The sequence below is a fragment of the Cladophialophora psammophila genome (genome assembly GCF_000585535.1).
Source record: "Cladophialophora psammophila CBS 110553 chromosome Unknown aczJe-supercont1.6, whole genome shotgun sequence".
Classification (NCBI taxonomy): Eukaryota; Fungi; Ascomycota; class Eurotiomycetes; order Chaetothyriales; family Herpotrichiellaceae; genus Cladophialophora; species Cladophialophora psammophila.
This window is the reverse complement of record NW_006912927.1, coordinates 1,788,151-1,802,826: the sequence shown is the minus strand read 5'-3', so window position 1 is coordinate 1,802,826 and position 14,676 is coordinate 1,788,151. Positions and strand designations below refer to the sequence as shown.

The following is a 14,676-nucleotide window of genomic DNA, read 5'->3' as shown; positions in this document are numbered from 1 at the left end:
TCACAAATTTTTGCTACTTGGATATCCGATGCGGTGACGTGCTCGTTATTCTACGAGGTGGCGTGACGGGCTTTTTAGAACTACATATTCTGTTGAGTGTCTTCTCAAGGGATGAATGTTCTTTGTCGAGAGACCTGGAAAGGGGTGAAGCCTTGCGAAACTTGTTCCATAACACCGCTGCCATGACCGTAAGTGGCGAAGAGAGAGCGCTTTGGGTGAGCACATCTTGGCCTCTGAAGAGACAGGAGATTCGACACCGGGGAGAGAGGTGCGGTCTAAGTGGTAGCTTAGGGTCTTCATCGGAAGATGTGACTTTCTAAGGCTTGACTCCAATGTTTTTGATCTGAAAACCTGCTAGCCCAGACTACGAAAATGCTCTCTTGTAGCTTACCTGGTCGGTAGCCCTGCCCAACATGCACAAGAAAGGTTTGAACACCATTGCGTCGTCGTCTACTTGTGTGGCTTTGTTGTTGACGGTGCGGGAAGTCGAAGACGGGGATCTTGATGATTTGCGACAGATATGCTAGCCAGGGGGATGTTGTTGACGGATGGATAAGAAGAGCGAAACGTGGAAGTTGTGTCCTTCGTGGAACAGAGATATTGAGTCCGAGACTCGGTAGTGGAAAGGCTGTTGAGAATCAGGGGCTGAGTGATGGGGCGGAAGGATAGAAACAATCAACGCGTCCCAACTGCTTGGGATTGCAGCTATATTTGCTATTGCTGGGGAATACCGTCCTGAACATTCACTATTAAGTGCGCGGAATGGTTGCCATGAGGACCCGTCAACTGTGAAGACAAAATCTACCACCGAGATATTCTCAACAAGGCATGGTGAATGCGCCATTCATGGTGCGTTCCATGTGAACTTGGAAGAGGTGAAAATACAGCTTCTACTACGCGGAAACGTCTCATATCATCTAGTTCGAAGAACGTTCAAAGAGCGAAAGCCGCTAAAATGGCTAGATGTGTATCAATGAATATTGACAGGTAGCGAGTGCGATGGTCGGAGTTCCAGACCGCAAATCTGATGGAGGTTGGGTCCTGGGAGGTTCGCAGTCTCTGGACTTCTAGGTATCATAGACAATTTGTATAATATAGCTACTGCTCCTCCCAAACGATTTGGCTCACAGATCCATTTGAAGTGCTCGCAGCAGCCAGTGTTTGCAGCAAACAAATCATGACTGCTTCATCAGGGAGCCCGGTATCTCGAAGAAAGAACTCATTGTCCCCATCAACCAACTCGTGCCGCCACGCTCTGGTATGTATTTTGTGTCTCAACTGTGAAGAATGGGACAACCAAAGTGGTTTGGCCGAAGCAAATGAGCGCCGTAGTCGGGAAAAGGAAGCATTCATCCAGAGACATTGCGTAGGATGAAGCAAATACAAAGAGCCAACTTCCGCTACGTACCGAGTAACCTTTTTTGCGCCGTGAGACCCCTTTTCCAGCTAGCCTTGTCGCCTGTTAGAGCCTCGTGTGAGGCCTGTACCTCCATGCGGTAGCTTCGAATACATCCAACATGGCTCCAACACAGGAGTCCTACGGGGTTATCAGAACAAATCCGACAAACAAGTCTCGATCAAACCCCATCGTCGTTGGTCATATAGCCGTTGGAGCGGACAAAGGGCAAATTGACGCGCATTGTTGACTACCTGTGCTCGACTTATCTCTTTCACATTACTGAAATGGTGCGACATACTACCTCAACATCTTTCGTGAGCGCAAATAGAGTTAGCACCCTCAGGCTAAATCTAAGGGAAAAAAAATAAAATCCAAATCAAATCTAATCCAAAACCTTTAAACACCGAGGCTTCCACAGCTTACTCTCCAAGTCTCCCCAAGGGTTTCCCTCCCGAGGTGGTCCTCTCCCGGGTGGAGGTTGTTGCCCTCCTCCTCGTCCGGGCGGTCGGTGAGGCGGCCTTCTACCGCCAAGCCGCCCACCTCTCGGCTCAAGGTACAAGAGCGGCCAGATGGGGACGAAGCAGAACTCGTCGACACCGCAGACTCGGTCGCACTGCATCTCGTCAGGGAACCAGCCGAGCCACGCGCGGAGGAGGGAGATGGAAGCGCTGTGGTGCGCGACGAGGGTGTGCAGGACCGAGTAGGGCACGGTGGGAAACATCGAGGTTGAGCCGTTGCTGTTGTTGTGCTGGTAGTAATTTTGCCAGGTCTGTTCGACGGAGAAGGCTAGTGAGAGGGTTGTGTTGCAAATAGCTGAGAGGACGGTTTCGAAGGTGTCGAGGAGGGACTGTTCCGTTGGGAGAAGACTGGGGCGGAGCTCGTGCAGGACAGCTGTTTGGCTTGTTGTACAGTGGGCGTGGATTGCTGGGAGAGAGGAGGCGATCAGCGGGTAGGTCATGTAGGGCATGAGCATGGCGTGAAATTTGGAGCGGAGCGAGGCGATGTAGTCCCTTGTGAGTGTGGTGTTGGTTGTGTCGGTTGGTGGAGATGTAAGGAGATGGAGGACTTGGGTTAAGGGATGGGAGAAGCGGGAGGTTATGTCCGTTGCCTTTTGAGTCCAGTCGATGCCCGTGCAAGAAGAGGACGAGTGATTGAGAGAGCGGAGCGTGTGCAGGACGGCATCGCTCATGATGCTGGCTTCGTAGTTCGTGATCTGGGAGAGATTGTGAGAGCGGCGGCGCGTTGAGAGTTCCTTCAAAGCAAGACTTTGGTTGCCATCTCTGCCTGGGCCCTTCCAGCCTCCGTCTGCCGTGAGATTCAGACGGGCCTTTTCTTCGTCTGCGAAGGCGGAAGAGAATTCTTTGAGCATTGAATCATAGTAGCTGAGAAATCCACAGGACTTTGGCCTGACTCGGCCTTCGGGTCGGCCCACAGATGAGCCTGAGCTGCCCATATGCCAGGTCGCGCTCCGGTACCATTCAAAGCTCTGAGATTGCAGGAATGGTTCCAGCTCGGCTTTGCTTCGCCAATTAGGAGGAAGAGGCATGTCAGGCTCCCCCGTTGGAGCTTCTGAGGCTGGGCCGCTGGTGGAATTTGATGTGAGTCTTGTTCGCGAGGCCAGCATTTCAGCAAACGTCAAACTACTCGTGGGAGGTCCTTCCATCGGTGCCATTTCATCTACCGGTCCGTCGTCTCGGAACTCTTCTGGTAGTAATGGCACAGAAACGTTGACATGGCTGATCAGTCTCAAGGTCGGGCTCGTGAAGTTGCACCAAATCATCTCGAAACCCGCATTCATCCTGACGATTCCCTCAATCCCCCAGCCCAAACCGCCCAGTTCGTTCTTTTGGACCCAATCACACAGTGCGGTGGCCCGAGAATACTCGTCAAAGAGGCTGCGCCACGGATCACCACTCCCCAGAGAGCATGTCGTATTCCCACACAGGAACACCATCTGGGAATCGAGCGGGCCCGTCCCCATCAGCGCAGCGGACATGCCGTCGAAATAAAGACAACGTGCCGGCCGCACGTTCTGATACGTCAGCAAATGTGAATTTCGGCTGGAACCCATAATGCCGTAAGACATTTCCGCATCAAACGCAACCCACTCTGGGCTCGAGGGGAGCTTCTCATCGCGTCTCCCATGATAGAGATTCGTAAAGGCGGGAACTTCGCAGGGCACGATCGAGTGGCCGTTGGGAATGTATGTGTTGGGCCACTGCTCTAACAGATATCGCACAGAGGAAAAGATGTGGGGGGCAGTGGACGAGAAGTCGAGGTTCTGCTGGTCGTGTATCGGAGACGTAAGAGGGATCTGGCGGGCAGACACCCTCGGGGGCAGAAGCGCCATAGCGAAGCAGATACTGAGGCACGTCCGCACATTGGTTCGCCATCGAGACACAATCATGTTAACGCTCTAGAGAAGGCCACTTCCTCTCGTGTGTAGCTCATAGATTGGGTATCATTCCGTGTACACCGCGCAAGCCGCTCAGCGATATGTACACCAGGTTGAACCTACAGTACAGTACAATATCGTATCTTCATCTCTTATCAGCTTCGATAAGGCTGACGTGGCGGCGGCATTTCAAGCGAGTCACGTGATAAAGTCACACGAAATACCTAGTACATTTCTTGCTTATCGTGCAATTGCATCTACCGGAACGATTGAAATATTCAGTGATTCAAATTAGGAAGAGATGGGAGACAGATATTGAGGAGTTCGTCATTATCTTAAGTTGTTGCCGTGAAATCCGCGTTGGACCAATCTAGGGGGCCATAACTTGATTGATTGATTGATTGATTGATCGATTGAGGAAGAGAAGTTCTATCTGTAACAGGAAAGGCTTAAATGCTACTCACTACTGTGATCTGGCGCTAGCTTAATTAGGCTAGTCCACCACTCTATCTTTGTTAAAGCGGCCTCGTTGTGAGGTAATTAGCTGAGATGGATGCAATAGGGGCGGTATAGTATTGATGTGCTAAGAAATTGGCGCCAAGGCGCTAATGGTTCAACATCGAGGGTGTGAAATACGCCAAGACGCTAGTAATTATGGCTATAAAAGCAGCCTCCCCGACCACATAGATCTAGAAGAGTCCAATACACTTTTACGCTTCATTTCACAAGGGCAGGGCACCGCTGCTGGGCTATTTATATGGAATTTACCGAGTATTGTGACCCAACCTCCTGATACCCGGGTACCCCAAAACCTGAAGAATTTATTCGTTCATTCTTTCACTTATTGAAAATAAAAGGAATGTTATCTCGTACGGGAATCGACAACTGCAGGAATGACGGTACCTTCAGTGAGTGGCGCACTCGCTTTGGAAGGTTGAGTGATTTAGTATTTCACTCGATCCATGCTCCAAGATTTCAAGAGGATGAAAAGGGGCGCCGGGTCTGTCGCCTTAAGAGCTGGTCGAAACTGTATGGTGGAAGCCGCAACCTTCATCTTCTTACTGGTGCTCTCAGAAATTTATCATTCAGCAATAACTTAGTGAAGGACCTTCCGTCAACTCAGTCGCAGCGCAGTGGGGGGGGGACGTCGAGGCGATGAAAAAGGTGAGAGATGCTGGCCCCAGGAATTTGGAGGTAGCAAATTTATGCAGGCAAATTGGATGCCCGGATGAAGCAATAGGGCCAGGTAAGTGAAATATAACTTCAGCCTGATAGTGCTCTTTCAGTGTCATCCCATTCTATGCTCAACTTCTTCTCCCTCTTCGCGCCAGATCGCTGGCTGTTTTTCAAGGCCTACGGTGTCAGGGGAACCATCTGGGCGAGACTGTCGACGGCAAAAGCACAACCTCGGTATGAGGCCGTAGGCTTGTCTCCCATGGAGTCCTGCCGCGATCAGACGAACTGATGACAAACACTCAACGAAACTCTTCACTAGGGCTGCAGTCGGTCAAGAAACAGCTTTCCGGGAGGGACTTTCCAGCCCTTCTCATCCAGCTCGCTTGCCTGGTTGCTAGCACTATCATCGTCGCCGCCAGGGCTGTCGCACGAGATGTTGGTCAAATCAATCGTTTGGTTGCGTTACGCTTTTCCTTAACGGTGAAGGAAAAGGCTTTCCGAGTCGTCGGCCAGGACTGTTGCTTTGCAGGGAAGTCAACCCAAGTGTCCAATTTCAAAATCCAGACGTAATCCTCAGAAACGATGCCCCTCTCGACAGCATATCTCTGTGGACCCGGCACATCCTACTAACGGTCTACGTCGTCCCGCTCGCCCTAAATGCGGCTTAAAAGTAATTCGTCGGACGGACGATCTCTTCCGCCCTGGATAGCTACGAGCCACTTCCGTTCGGCCGCACTGGCGACCCGGACTCTCAAGGAATGGAAAATGGCCAAGGTCTAATGTTCTTCATGAAGCCGGAGATCGACACGGCTTACGGTTTCAATATGTACAGCTTCGCGAATACCTCGATCAGTACCTAACATTCAGCAAGGCCTAAAAAGAGTCAGCATTTTCCAATTCGACACTCGTGTGGCCGGAATGGGGTCCTACGCTGCCTCCGTCCCGCCGCGGATTCGATTATACAACGCTTCGTCAGACTTCAGGACGGATCTCAGCGCCCACGGATCTTTTGGCCTTCTAATCTACTCAGGTGAATTCTCGTTCTTGACTCGATCGTCAAACTTTTCAGATCTCTTCGTTTCCGTTTGAGGCACAACTCCATCGAATCCGCGAAGCGATGGGCAAGGTGAAGGTTCAATGGAGGATCACCCAGGTCGACGGAACACTGCCAGATCAGCGTGTTTCCTGGCCTCTGATGCTTGCCGAAGCTCGACCCACTGGCGTAGACCTTTCCATCGGTACCGCAGGCAAAGTGGCCGACTTGGTCCTTGTGCCTGGATACAGCTGCATCAAAGCCCCCAGACACCGGCCGGAAATTTCCCAGCTCAGTCCATCTCTCGTTTCAGCCAGACTCTTTTGTCCAGTTCTTTTAGCAGATCTGGCCATCGTCGTCGCAAAAGAAAATCTAGAGTGCTTCCGGCGCTCTGGGTAGAGCAGCAATATTTACGGACGCGGATTTCCGACGTGATAGGCTCATTTGGTCAAATTTCAATCCATCTGTTACAGCTGAGACAAAGTGCGGCTTAGAAAACAATCATAGCTCCCACCAATTCTGCAATATCTACCTATTCTTTAGAAATAAGGTAGAAAGTTCAACCAAGAAACTGTAGCTTAAACACCAATAGGCACTTTACGCAAACTAATCAATGATTCCACAACCAAGAATATTCGTGCCAATACATATCCCCCAATCAGTGCGTTGAAAACGTAAATGTGACCCAAGATCAATGGAGCCAGAATAGCCTTCACGATCACTCTCAAAAACCTAATTTTGATTTTTGCGGTCCAGTCACCGTCAGAGCCAATGGGAATCAGTGAAAATCTTTCATGAGACTTCAGCAAGAGAATAGTATACAAGGGAACCATACCGGCAATTATCATGCACGAGGCTCTCCAATACCATTTCCCTTTGCTGGTCGGAAAGTGCGAGTTCCATGCAGCCATTTGCACACCACCGTACGCTGTATGGATAAGGATCGCCCCAGCAAGGAGCCCTGGGTTCTTCTTGAAGTCGGCCTCCACCTCACGGAGCAGCTCCTTGGAAACGCTGAGCCGTCCTTTTCCTGTGACTCCAGAGAACCGGCCGAAAAGGTTCGCAGAGCGTAAGCCAATCCTATTCTGCTTCCGAGCACGATGAATGGAGGCGTCATCAAACTTCCTTGCAGCGCTCTGGGCCTTAATGCACATCTTTTGTTCCCTTTCGCTGAGGGGAAGATGTACACGATAGCGCTGGGGAGGCGCGAGTCCTTGTACTGAAAGAGAGCTAGGCTGAAGAATAACGGAGCTGGGTGGTGAAAATATTGCTTCATCCGCGAAATCACCATTCCGCCTAAGCTCAGTTTCAGGAACACGCGAAGCAGTCACTTCCGGTAATAGCAAGGTGGAGGGTGACGATTCGGCGGGAAGGTTCAGAGACAAACTGCGGAGAGTACAGTAAAGATATTTTCCAGATGCAACCGGACTCTCGTATCGGAAGCAGCCCTTAGCGAGTACAACTAGGGCACATGAGATAAGGTCTTTGTCCCCTTCTTGCAGATTAATCGTGGTAGCTTCGTTGACATTTAGCGGTTTCTTGTCGTTGGCATAAATTAGAACCATTTCCCGTTTTCAAGCGAAATTACCAACCTTGAACCAGATCGCATACATGATGCCTGCACAAATGACGTGGATGAAGGTATGAATGTCTAAAATAGTTAGAGGATAGCCCGACGCTTTGCGTGCTATACACTGAACGAGCATCCACAGGCCCTGGAGAGATACCAGTGATTTAGCGAGGACATCGGTTTTGCTTTTCTCTTTGATTGTGGCCGAGTCTATTCGAAATGTACCATGGCGTGTTAGAATTCTAGTCGTACTGGGAAAGAGCGCGATCGATTGCATATCATCGGATATGTGTGACATCCACTCTAAAGCCACCCATAACCGCATAAAATCCCTAGGTAGTGTCGAAGTCAGTTTGGTTCTCAGTTACGACACAGGTTTGGCTGTTCAATGTGCTAGTGAGTGAGGATGTGTCAGAAGGACAACTGCCAGGTTGATTACCTAGGTGCCTACTCGGTAAATAGGTCCATTGATCGCCACTGATCAATTGTGCCTGTCGTGTCTTGTTCTGAGGGAGACTCTTCCTGTTGATATACAGTTTACGCTGTGACATCAAGGTCTCTCCTGATAGATCGGTCAATGCTCGGTCCTACTACATCTCGGGTTACAACATTGAGACCGTTGCGAGACTGTGACTATAGACGAGTTCTCGCATAAGGATTATGACAGTAAATGTAATATCGTAATAGACTAAATCTTGTACCCGGTAGAGTGTGTATGCTGAAATAAGCGAGTTCTGCAAAGTGGAGTCGCCAAGAACATGCAGAATTATTGCGTTGGGGAGATACTGCTTACCACACATGCGAAGAAAATCTCTCAAAACTGACCACTTGGACGCACGATGCCGCTTTCTCCCGAAGACATTGTCAGGAACTACGTTGACGATGGAAGTTCCACAGAGCGGGTGAACAAGCGCAAGTCTAGACTAAAGATAGCCATTGTCGAGCCCAATGCGGCGTGGCCACAACGATTCTTAGACACCAAAGCCCGGATCGAAGCTGTGCTGGGCTCGACTGCGGTCGCTATTCTTCATGCAGGATCCACCAGTGTTCCAGGTCTGCCGGCAAAGGATATTATTGACGTCGATCTGGTAGTAAAGGACATCAAGGACGAGGACTCTTACGTGGGGGCTCTCGAGGGCTTGGGCTTCCTATTCCTCTTACGCGAGCCGGACTGGCATCAACATCGCTATTTTGTTGACGAAGGAGACCGCACTGGAGCATATCCTATCAATCTACACGTCTTTGGGCCGGATTGCCCTGAGGTTGAGAGGCACCGGATTTTCCGCGAATGGCTCTCAAAGTCACCAAAGGACCTGCAGCTATATGCGACAGTCAAACGTGAGTGTGCTGCCGCTTCCGAGGCAGCAGGCGAGTCGATGCAAGAATACACCCTACGAAAGGACAAAACAGTACGAGAGATCTTGGACAGGGCATTTCACGATCTGGGCTACATCAAGTGATACGACAACGCCTGTTTCCGTCACAAATGTTTCAAGATGTTGTACATATTAACCAACCACATCAAGAGCACACAGGTATTCGCGAAACTGAGGAAAAAACAAGTAGAGGGAGTCTGAGAAGCATCAATACCAGCACCAGGTGTATACGCCTCTGTTATGTTACTTACACTGGTCGCGCCTGGGGAGCAGGACAGAAACCTGTACGTATTGAACAGATCAAAAAGTATCGCAATGAAGCACTTGCTCCTCTTCCGGATTCAATGACCAGCCGTCTCTGTTGAGGGGTGGATCGAAAACTCTGCCAATGCACGGTATTCACTATCTAGGTGCGAATACTCTCCCATATCTATCAGCCACCAGAGTGCCAGCCACCAGGACTAGCCTGGCCTTGCCAGGAGGGAAGTGCCGGGTAGGAACGCACCACATACCCGGTGCAGACCCCAGTCGGCCTCGCCAGACATCACGCGGCAAATGCAAAGGGGAAAATATCAGATCAGACCGTGTGGCTCGAAGTCACTGATATCCCCATTCCCTATACCCCCGGGACCCAAGCACCGTCAGCGCTTGCAATCATAAAATTCTGCGACACCGAGGCTATGGTGGAGGACTTTCGCCTTAGAATCCTACTCATTCTACGACGTACTACTTGAATCTACGACTACTTGGTACAGACCTACTTGGAGAGGGGCAAAAGGCCGCTACATGCCATACTCTTTAGAAATCGAACCAAGGTTTCAGAATCATCTGAACACTGTTACAGGTCGCGAAATTCAGACATCGAACGGACGGAATGCGGACAAAAGATCTCCAGCCGTTGACCCATAGACATATATCCTTCGGGATCGATGGACTGAGGCTGCAATTGAACCAAGGACGATCGAGACCTGTACATTCAACTACTTTCACAAAAATATGGGGCAGTTCTTTCCGATCAAGGGAGATAGCTTACTCCGTGAACATTTCCCGATATTCGATCCCATGTTCCTTAAACTAATTCAAGTCTACAGTACTAACATCTTCACGAGCTCGCGCCAGATTTCACTGGTCATATAGCCCTGACAGTCTCGGACCCAAATGTTACAACGGGATCTCATGCCTCGGCTGCACCAAAACACTAAGGCCGAATTAACCAAGGTGGCTATTCTAGGATGCATACGCCAAAGGATGTTTCTGACGAATCGAGTTTGGGTCCGATTGGCTGAAAGGGAATGTAAATTAGCAAGGATTCGACCTTGATTACGAGGGGGCATGATCTGCGTCTAAGGTAATGACGGGTAGACAGCTTTCCCTTCCTTTGGAAGCCAGTTTGGAGGAGCTGGCGAGAACTATGGACTACGTGATGAATAGCCTGGAGGTTGAAGAGGATTGGCAAGCAACGTCAGCCTTGCGACAAGAGCTTCTCGATCTCAGAAATCAGGGGCTTAGGATTACGCTGCTGGACCCATCTTTATTGTAATCGGCCCATGAGGAGGTCTTACTCTCGTGCTCTGTCATCTCAACATTCAGTTGGATCCAATCTGCGTGGAATAAGGAGTTTGCGCCAGTGCTAGCCTCTGACTTGAGCTCGTCGATGCCTCCGGATGTGCAACAGATAAAAGGCCATCGGGCTGCGCCCGGAGTCGAAACCACACTGAACTGTATATGGTGATGGGACGGGACTTTCGAGATCCTCAGTCAGCCAGACTCTGACAGTCTCGTATGGATTAGATCTGTTTGTGGCAAGGATGCCCAACCATGGAAGGGACCCTCACTGATTTTTAATACTGTTGCTCGTGGTACTCCAAACGTGGCGGTCAGGACCAATTCGACGCCAGTAAAGTTTCAAGCTGAAAAAATCGTGGGCTATCCCTTGCGTTCCTGAATCACAACCCCAGGTTATGAAGTGGTTAGTCTCAACACGAATACACACTCACTCTCGAAAGAAATCTCAGCGGAGTTTTCTCTGAGTGAAAAATGATTAGCCCGCGACCGCAAGCTCTTCAGTCGTCCCCAGCGTGGTGAAATTCCGCAGTATATCGCGATGCTAAAGGTGGTAGGATGGAATGCCTAGACAACGATCACCTGTTGGAAAATACTGGAGGATAACGCCAATCGTTTACGGCGGCAAATACACCCATTTTCGCGGGGATTATGACCTGCTGACATTCCTAGACGCATCTTGTATTCACCTAGAAATATTGTCAATCGCCCCTCCGAGCTTGTTCCCTACAGAATTAAATCGTAGCCCCTTTCATTGTCCAAAGCGAGATAGTTCATTTTGATAGAGCTCCAGTTACATTTTGTACGAAATGAGCTATTATTTCAGTGCTGTTACCTCAGTGCCACCAAGTAACATACCACGATAGCGGTTCCACGCAAAGGCATCACATGGGGAATGGACAAACATAAAAGTGTCACTCATCACAACCCCTTCAGTTCATATTAGTCCGGTTACTTCACAGTCTAGGTCTTCTTAGTATGGGTGTGCCGGCATCTCCAAAGGCCGGTTCAGCGTTGCTGAAGTCCCAGTTTGGTCCTAGTTCAAAGCGTCAGAATCAGCCGGATTGAGCGATTCCCCAAGGCGAACGCCCTTACGAACATCAGGGCCGAAGGACACACTGACCTCATAATTCCCTGACTGCGTGTACAACCAATGCTCCATGTTGTTATTAGCGCCCATCTCGGAAACCTCGGTGGGAGACGTTCCTGTAAACTTCGCGAGAGTAAGTATTATTTGGCAACGGGGACGGTAACAGCTCACTTGAGAAAGTCTTTCATTTTTCGCGCCACTTTCATGGACCTCTGCAATCGCTGCGGCACGATCAGTACGCGCCGCTTTCTCCCTCTGCCTGCTGCGAACCAAGAAGAAAAGGAGAATGGCGATGACGAGAAGGCCGCCGACACCGCCGACAACACCACCCACAATGGCGCCTACATTGGTGCTAGAGTGGCGAATTGGAAGAGGCGAAGGCGTCACTGTAACGGTAGGTTGCGCAGTTGTTATCGTGGAGGCTGTAGGGCTTGCAGCCGCAGTGGTAGACGTTGGTGCAAGACCAGAGCATGGAGGTTGCACCAGTGCACCATTGGAGACACCATAAGGTCCTCGCAAAGCCGGAGCCAAGCTGAATTTCTTCTGTTCGTAGTCCACAATTAGGTAGTTCATGGTTAAGAATGGGATTCCCCAGTCGAACACGTAGCCCGGCTTCACGGTGGCGTTGGCCAGGCCGGCAAGGAGGTAGGTGTCATTGGTAATTGCATATTGACCCTGCGAATTGAAGTTTCGTGGCGGAAGGAACAGTTCTTGTGCAGGGGTAGTCGTTTGATATCCATCTTGTCCATTCTTTAGCGTGATAGTGAGATTCCCGAATTGTGCATCAGGTGGGTAGGTAAGGAGAGCCTGTGTGCCTGGATCTGTACCCACAGTACCATTGGAGACGCGGGCAAAGTTGAGGAAGATATCCTCCGGGACATTTAGCGCACGCTGGAAGGGTTCCAGGCTGATAGAGAGGGTTTCGGAAGAATTCGAAAAGAGCGAGGCAGAACCTCCGGGATACTCGTAGGTGATGTTTGTAATCTCGACGCAGGTTGGGCAGCGGTCGTATGTTGTGAAGTCGAGGAAATCGCCGCCGATGCGGTTTGTATCGTAACCTCCAATCCAGAGAGCACCATCAACTGGCTGTACCACGGACCGACTACCAACCCACAGGCCCCATGCCTTTGAGGGAGCAGACCCTGACTCAACGGCGGCGGTTTGGAATGTAGAGCCAGGTCCCATACCGAGACCGCTTTGAGTGCCTGTTCAAGTTAGCCGGAGCCCACGTTGAGAAGAAGCAACCAGAAGCGCACCCTGTCCTGGTTGATCCATGTACAGAGGAAAGCCATACGCCGTGCCATTGATGCCAAAACGGATCTGGTCATTGAAGAAAATATAGGAACCATCTGTGATAGAGGCGTCGTGGGATCCATTCCACGAAGCTTCAAGTGTTGGAGAGTAAGTGTGAGATGCTTTAAAGTCGAACACGCCTCCCTTCAAACCAATGCAGCTGTCATTGCTCGAAGAAACGCAATCTGCATTATTGAACACCCAGGTATTGTCATCTCCTACGCTGAGACGTAGTGAGACAATTTGCTGTGGGTTGCCGATTGCAAGAGCAATGCCTCGAGAGATAGCTTGTCCATCGTTAGAGACTGTGACATTTTCCCAACCCAGTCCCAACGGGGGCGAAGTGTTTGCGCACGTCATGTTTCAGATTGTTGGCAAGGACCGAAGGCGGGTAGCCACAGAAAGGATATGCAGGCCAGAGGGAAAAGACTGACTGAGTCGAGTGAGGCTACTTCAATCAGCTGAGCATCCCGCGATTATAGAGGCTGTTTGCTCGGTTGTACAACTCGAGCTGTCCAGTTCGACGAACAGGAATACGAGTGGCGCACCCAAAACCGGTATGCATGTGTGAGAGTAATCCAAACACTGTGGGTCTCCATGTCACAGGGTGCTGCAGAAAGCAGAAAGGGTTTCGAACACGAGGTCCCCTTCGAGAGGCCACATGTCAACGTACGCAAACGAGCAGCAAGTGTGCGAACGCATCAAGTTCCAGCTGGCGAGGGAGAATGAGACGTCCACAGATTTGGATCGTGTTGCCTCGACCAAAACATCCAAGAGGCAAGAAAGAGCGAGGCCTAGCCCCTCCACAGCCATCCTTTGTCGTGCAGGTCCTAGTCCGAATGAGGCCTGAAAATATTGGTCCCCGAGCCGAATGGAAACCAAGAGAAAGGCGGCTGAGCCTGATGCCTGAATTACGAAGTATAGCATCTCAATACTGCCACTTCTTGAGTCTGCTTAATTCTCAGATTCCCGACTGCAGAATGAAGACTTTGAACAGCATAATGTGTGGAGACTCTCTATGCTTGCTCTTCAATTTCCTGCAGAATCCGGGGGACATTGATACTGTCGCTTCTATGAGGGTGCAAAGTGGCTTGCTGAGCCGTATGTACGGGGCCAAAAGGAGGTGTGAAAGAGAAAAAAGAGCAAGCAATCAGAAGCATCTTCAAGCTCAATGCCAAGCTCTCCATACAAAACGCACTATTCCCCTTTCAGTTAGATCTACTCAGTCCACTATTGCATCTCCCGATGTGGGTTGCTACCCCTCCTCCGATATCTCGACTCGAGCAACTTTTCGCTTCTAACTGAGCAACTATCTCTTTCTAGACTTGGCTTCTCTCACTTCAGTTGTTGCATATACTCTTTCTGCTGATTATGGTTGAGATACAGCCCCACAGCGGATTCCTCTCAAGGATTTATAAGCGACATCTCATGGCTTCGTGTTGGTTGGATTCATGGCCCTCTCTCTTTGGCTGGGGATGCTTAATGAAAATTGAAAATCAGGTAGATGAAGGGGCTCTGTAATTTTCTTTACGTAACGCTATGCTGAGAGTACGATATTTGGCGCTGTTATGGCAGTCTAGAAGTTGCTCTTCATGAATACGAGGTAAATGCAGATAGATTGAGCTTTCTTTTCGATTTTCACAGCGGCTCAGCGGCTCAGCAGCTCAGCAGCTCAGCCGCGTCTATCAAGGATTAAAGCTCATGCCTACTGAACGGAGGGTAAGTTTATAAAGGTAAGGGCCTCTCTAGTCGAACTCTTTCTAGCTGCTCAGAGTCTCAGA

General features: G+C 50.1%; 4 protein-coding genes across 4 annotated transcripts; 1 reads left to right on the top strand and 3 right to left on the bottom strand.

Annotated features, from left to right (window-relative positions):
• Positions 1-1,781: 1,781 nt before the first annotated feature.
• A1O5_04984 (uncharacterized protein) lies at positions 1,782-3,749 on the bottom strand (the record flags this gene model as incomplete). The annotated part of the gene is made up of 1 exon (XM_007745587.1): positions 1,782-3,749. One exon carries the CDS (start codon positions 3,747-3,749, stop codon positions 1,782-1,784), a length of 1,968 nt encoding a protein of 655 aa, XP_007743777.1.
• A 2,832-nt stretch (positions 3,750-6,581) lies between these two features.
• Positions 6,582-7,568, bottom strand: A1O5_04983 (uncharacterized protein; the record flags this gene model as incomplete). Its single annotated transcript, XM_007745586.1, has 1 exon — positions 6,582-7,568. The coding sequence occupies one exon, from the start codon at positions 7,566-7,568 to the stop codon at positions 6,582-6,584; it is 987 nt and encodes a 328-aa protein (XP_007743776.1).
• An 844-nt stretch (positions 7,569-8,412) lies between these two features.
• On the top strand, positions 8,413-9,033 carry A1O5_04982 (uncharacterized protein; the record flags this gene model as incomplete). The annotated part of the gene is made up of 1 exon (XM_007745585.1): positions 8,413-9,033. The coding sequence occupies one exon, from the start codon at positions 8,413-8,415 to the stop codon at positions 9,031-9,033; it is 621 nt and encodes a 206-aa protein (XP_007743775.1).
• Positions 9,034-11,548: 2,515 nt separating this feature from the next.
• On the bottom strand, positions 11,549-13,255 carry A1O5_04981 (uncharacterized protein; the record flags this gene model as incomplete). The annotated part of the gene is made up of 2 exons (XM_007745584.1): positions 11,549-12,807; positions 12,859-13,255. 2 exons carry the CDS (start codon positions 13,253-13,255, stop codon positions 11,549-11,551), a joined length of 1,656 nt encoding a protein of 551 aa, XP_007743774.1.
• Between the last annotated feature and the right edge of the window lie 1,421 nt (positions 13,256-14,676).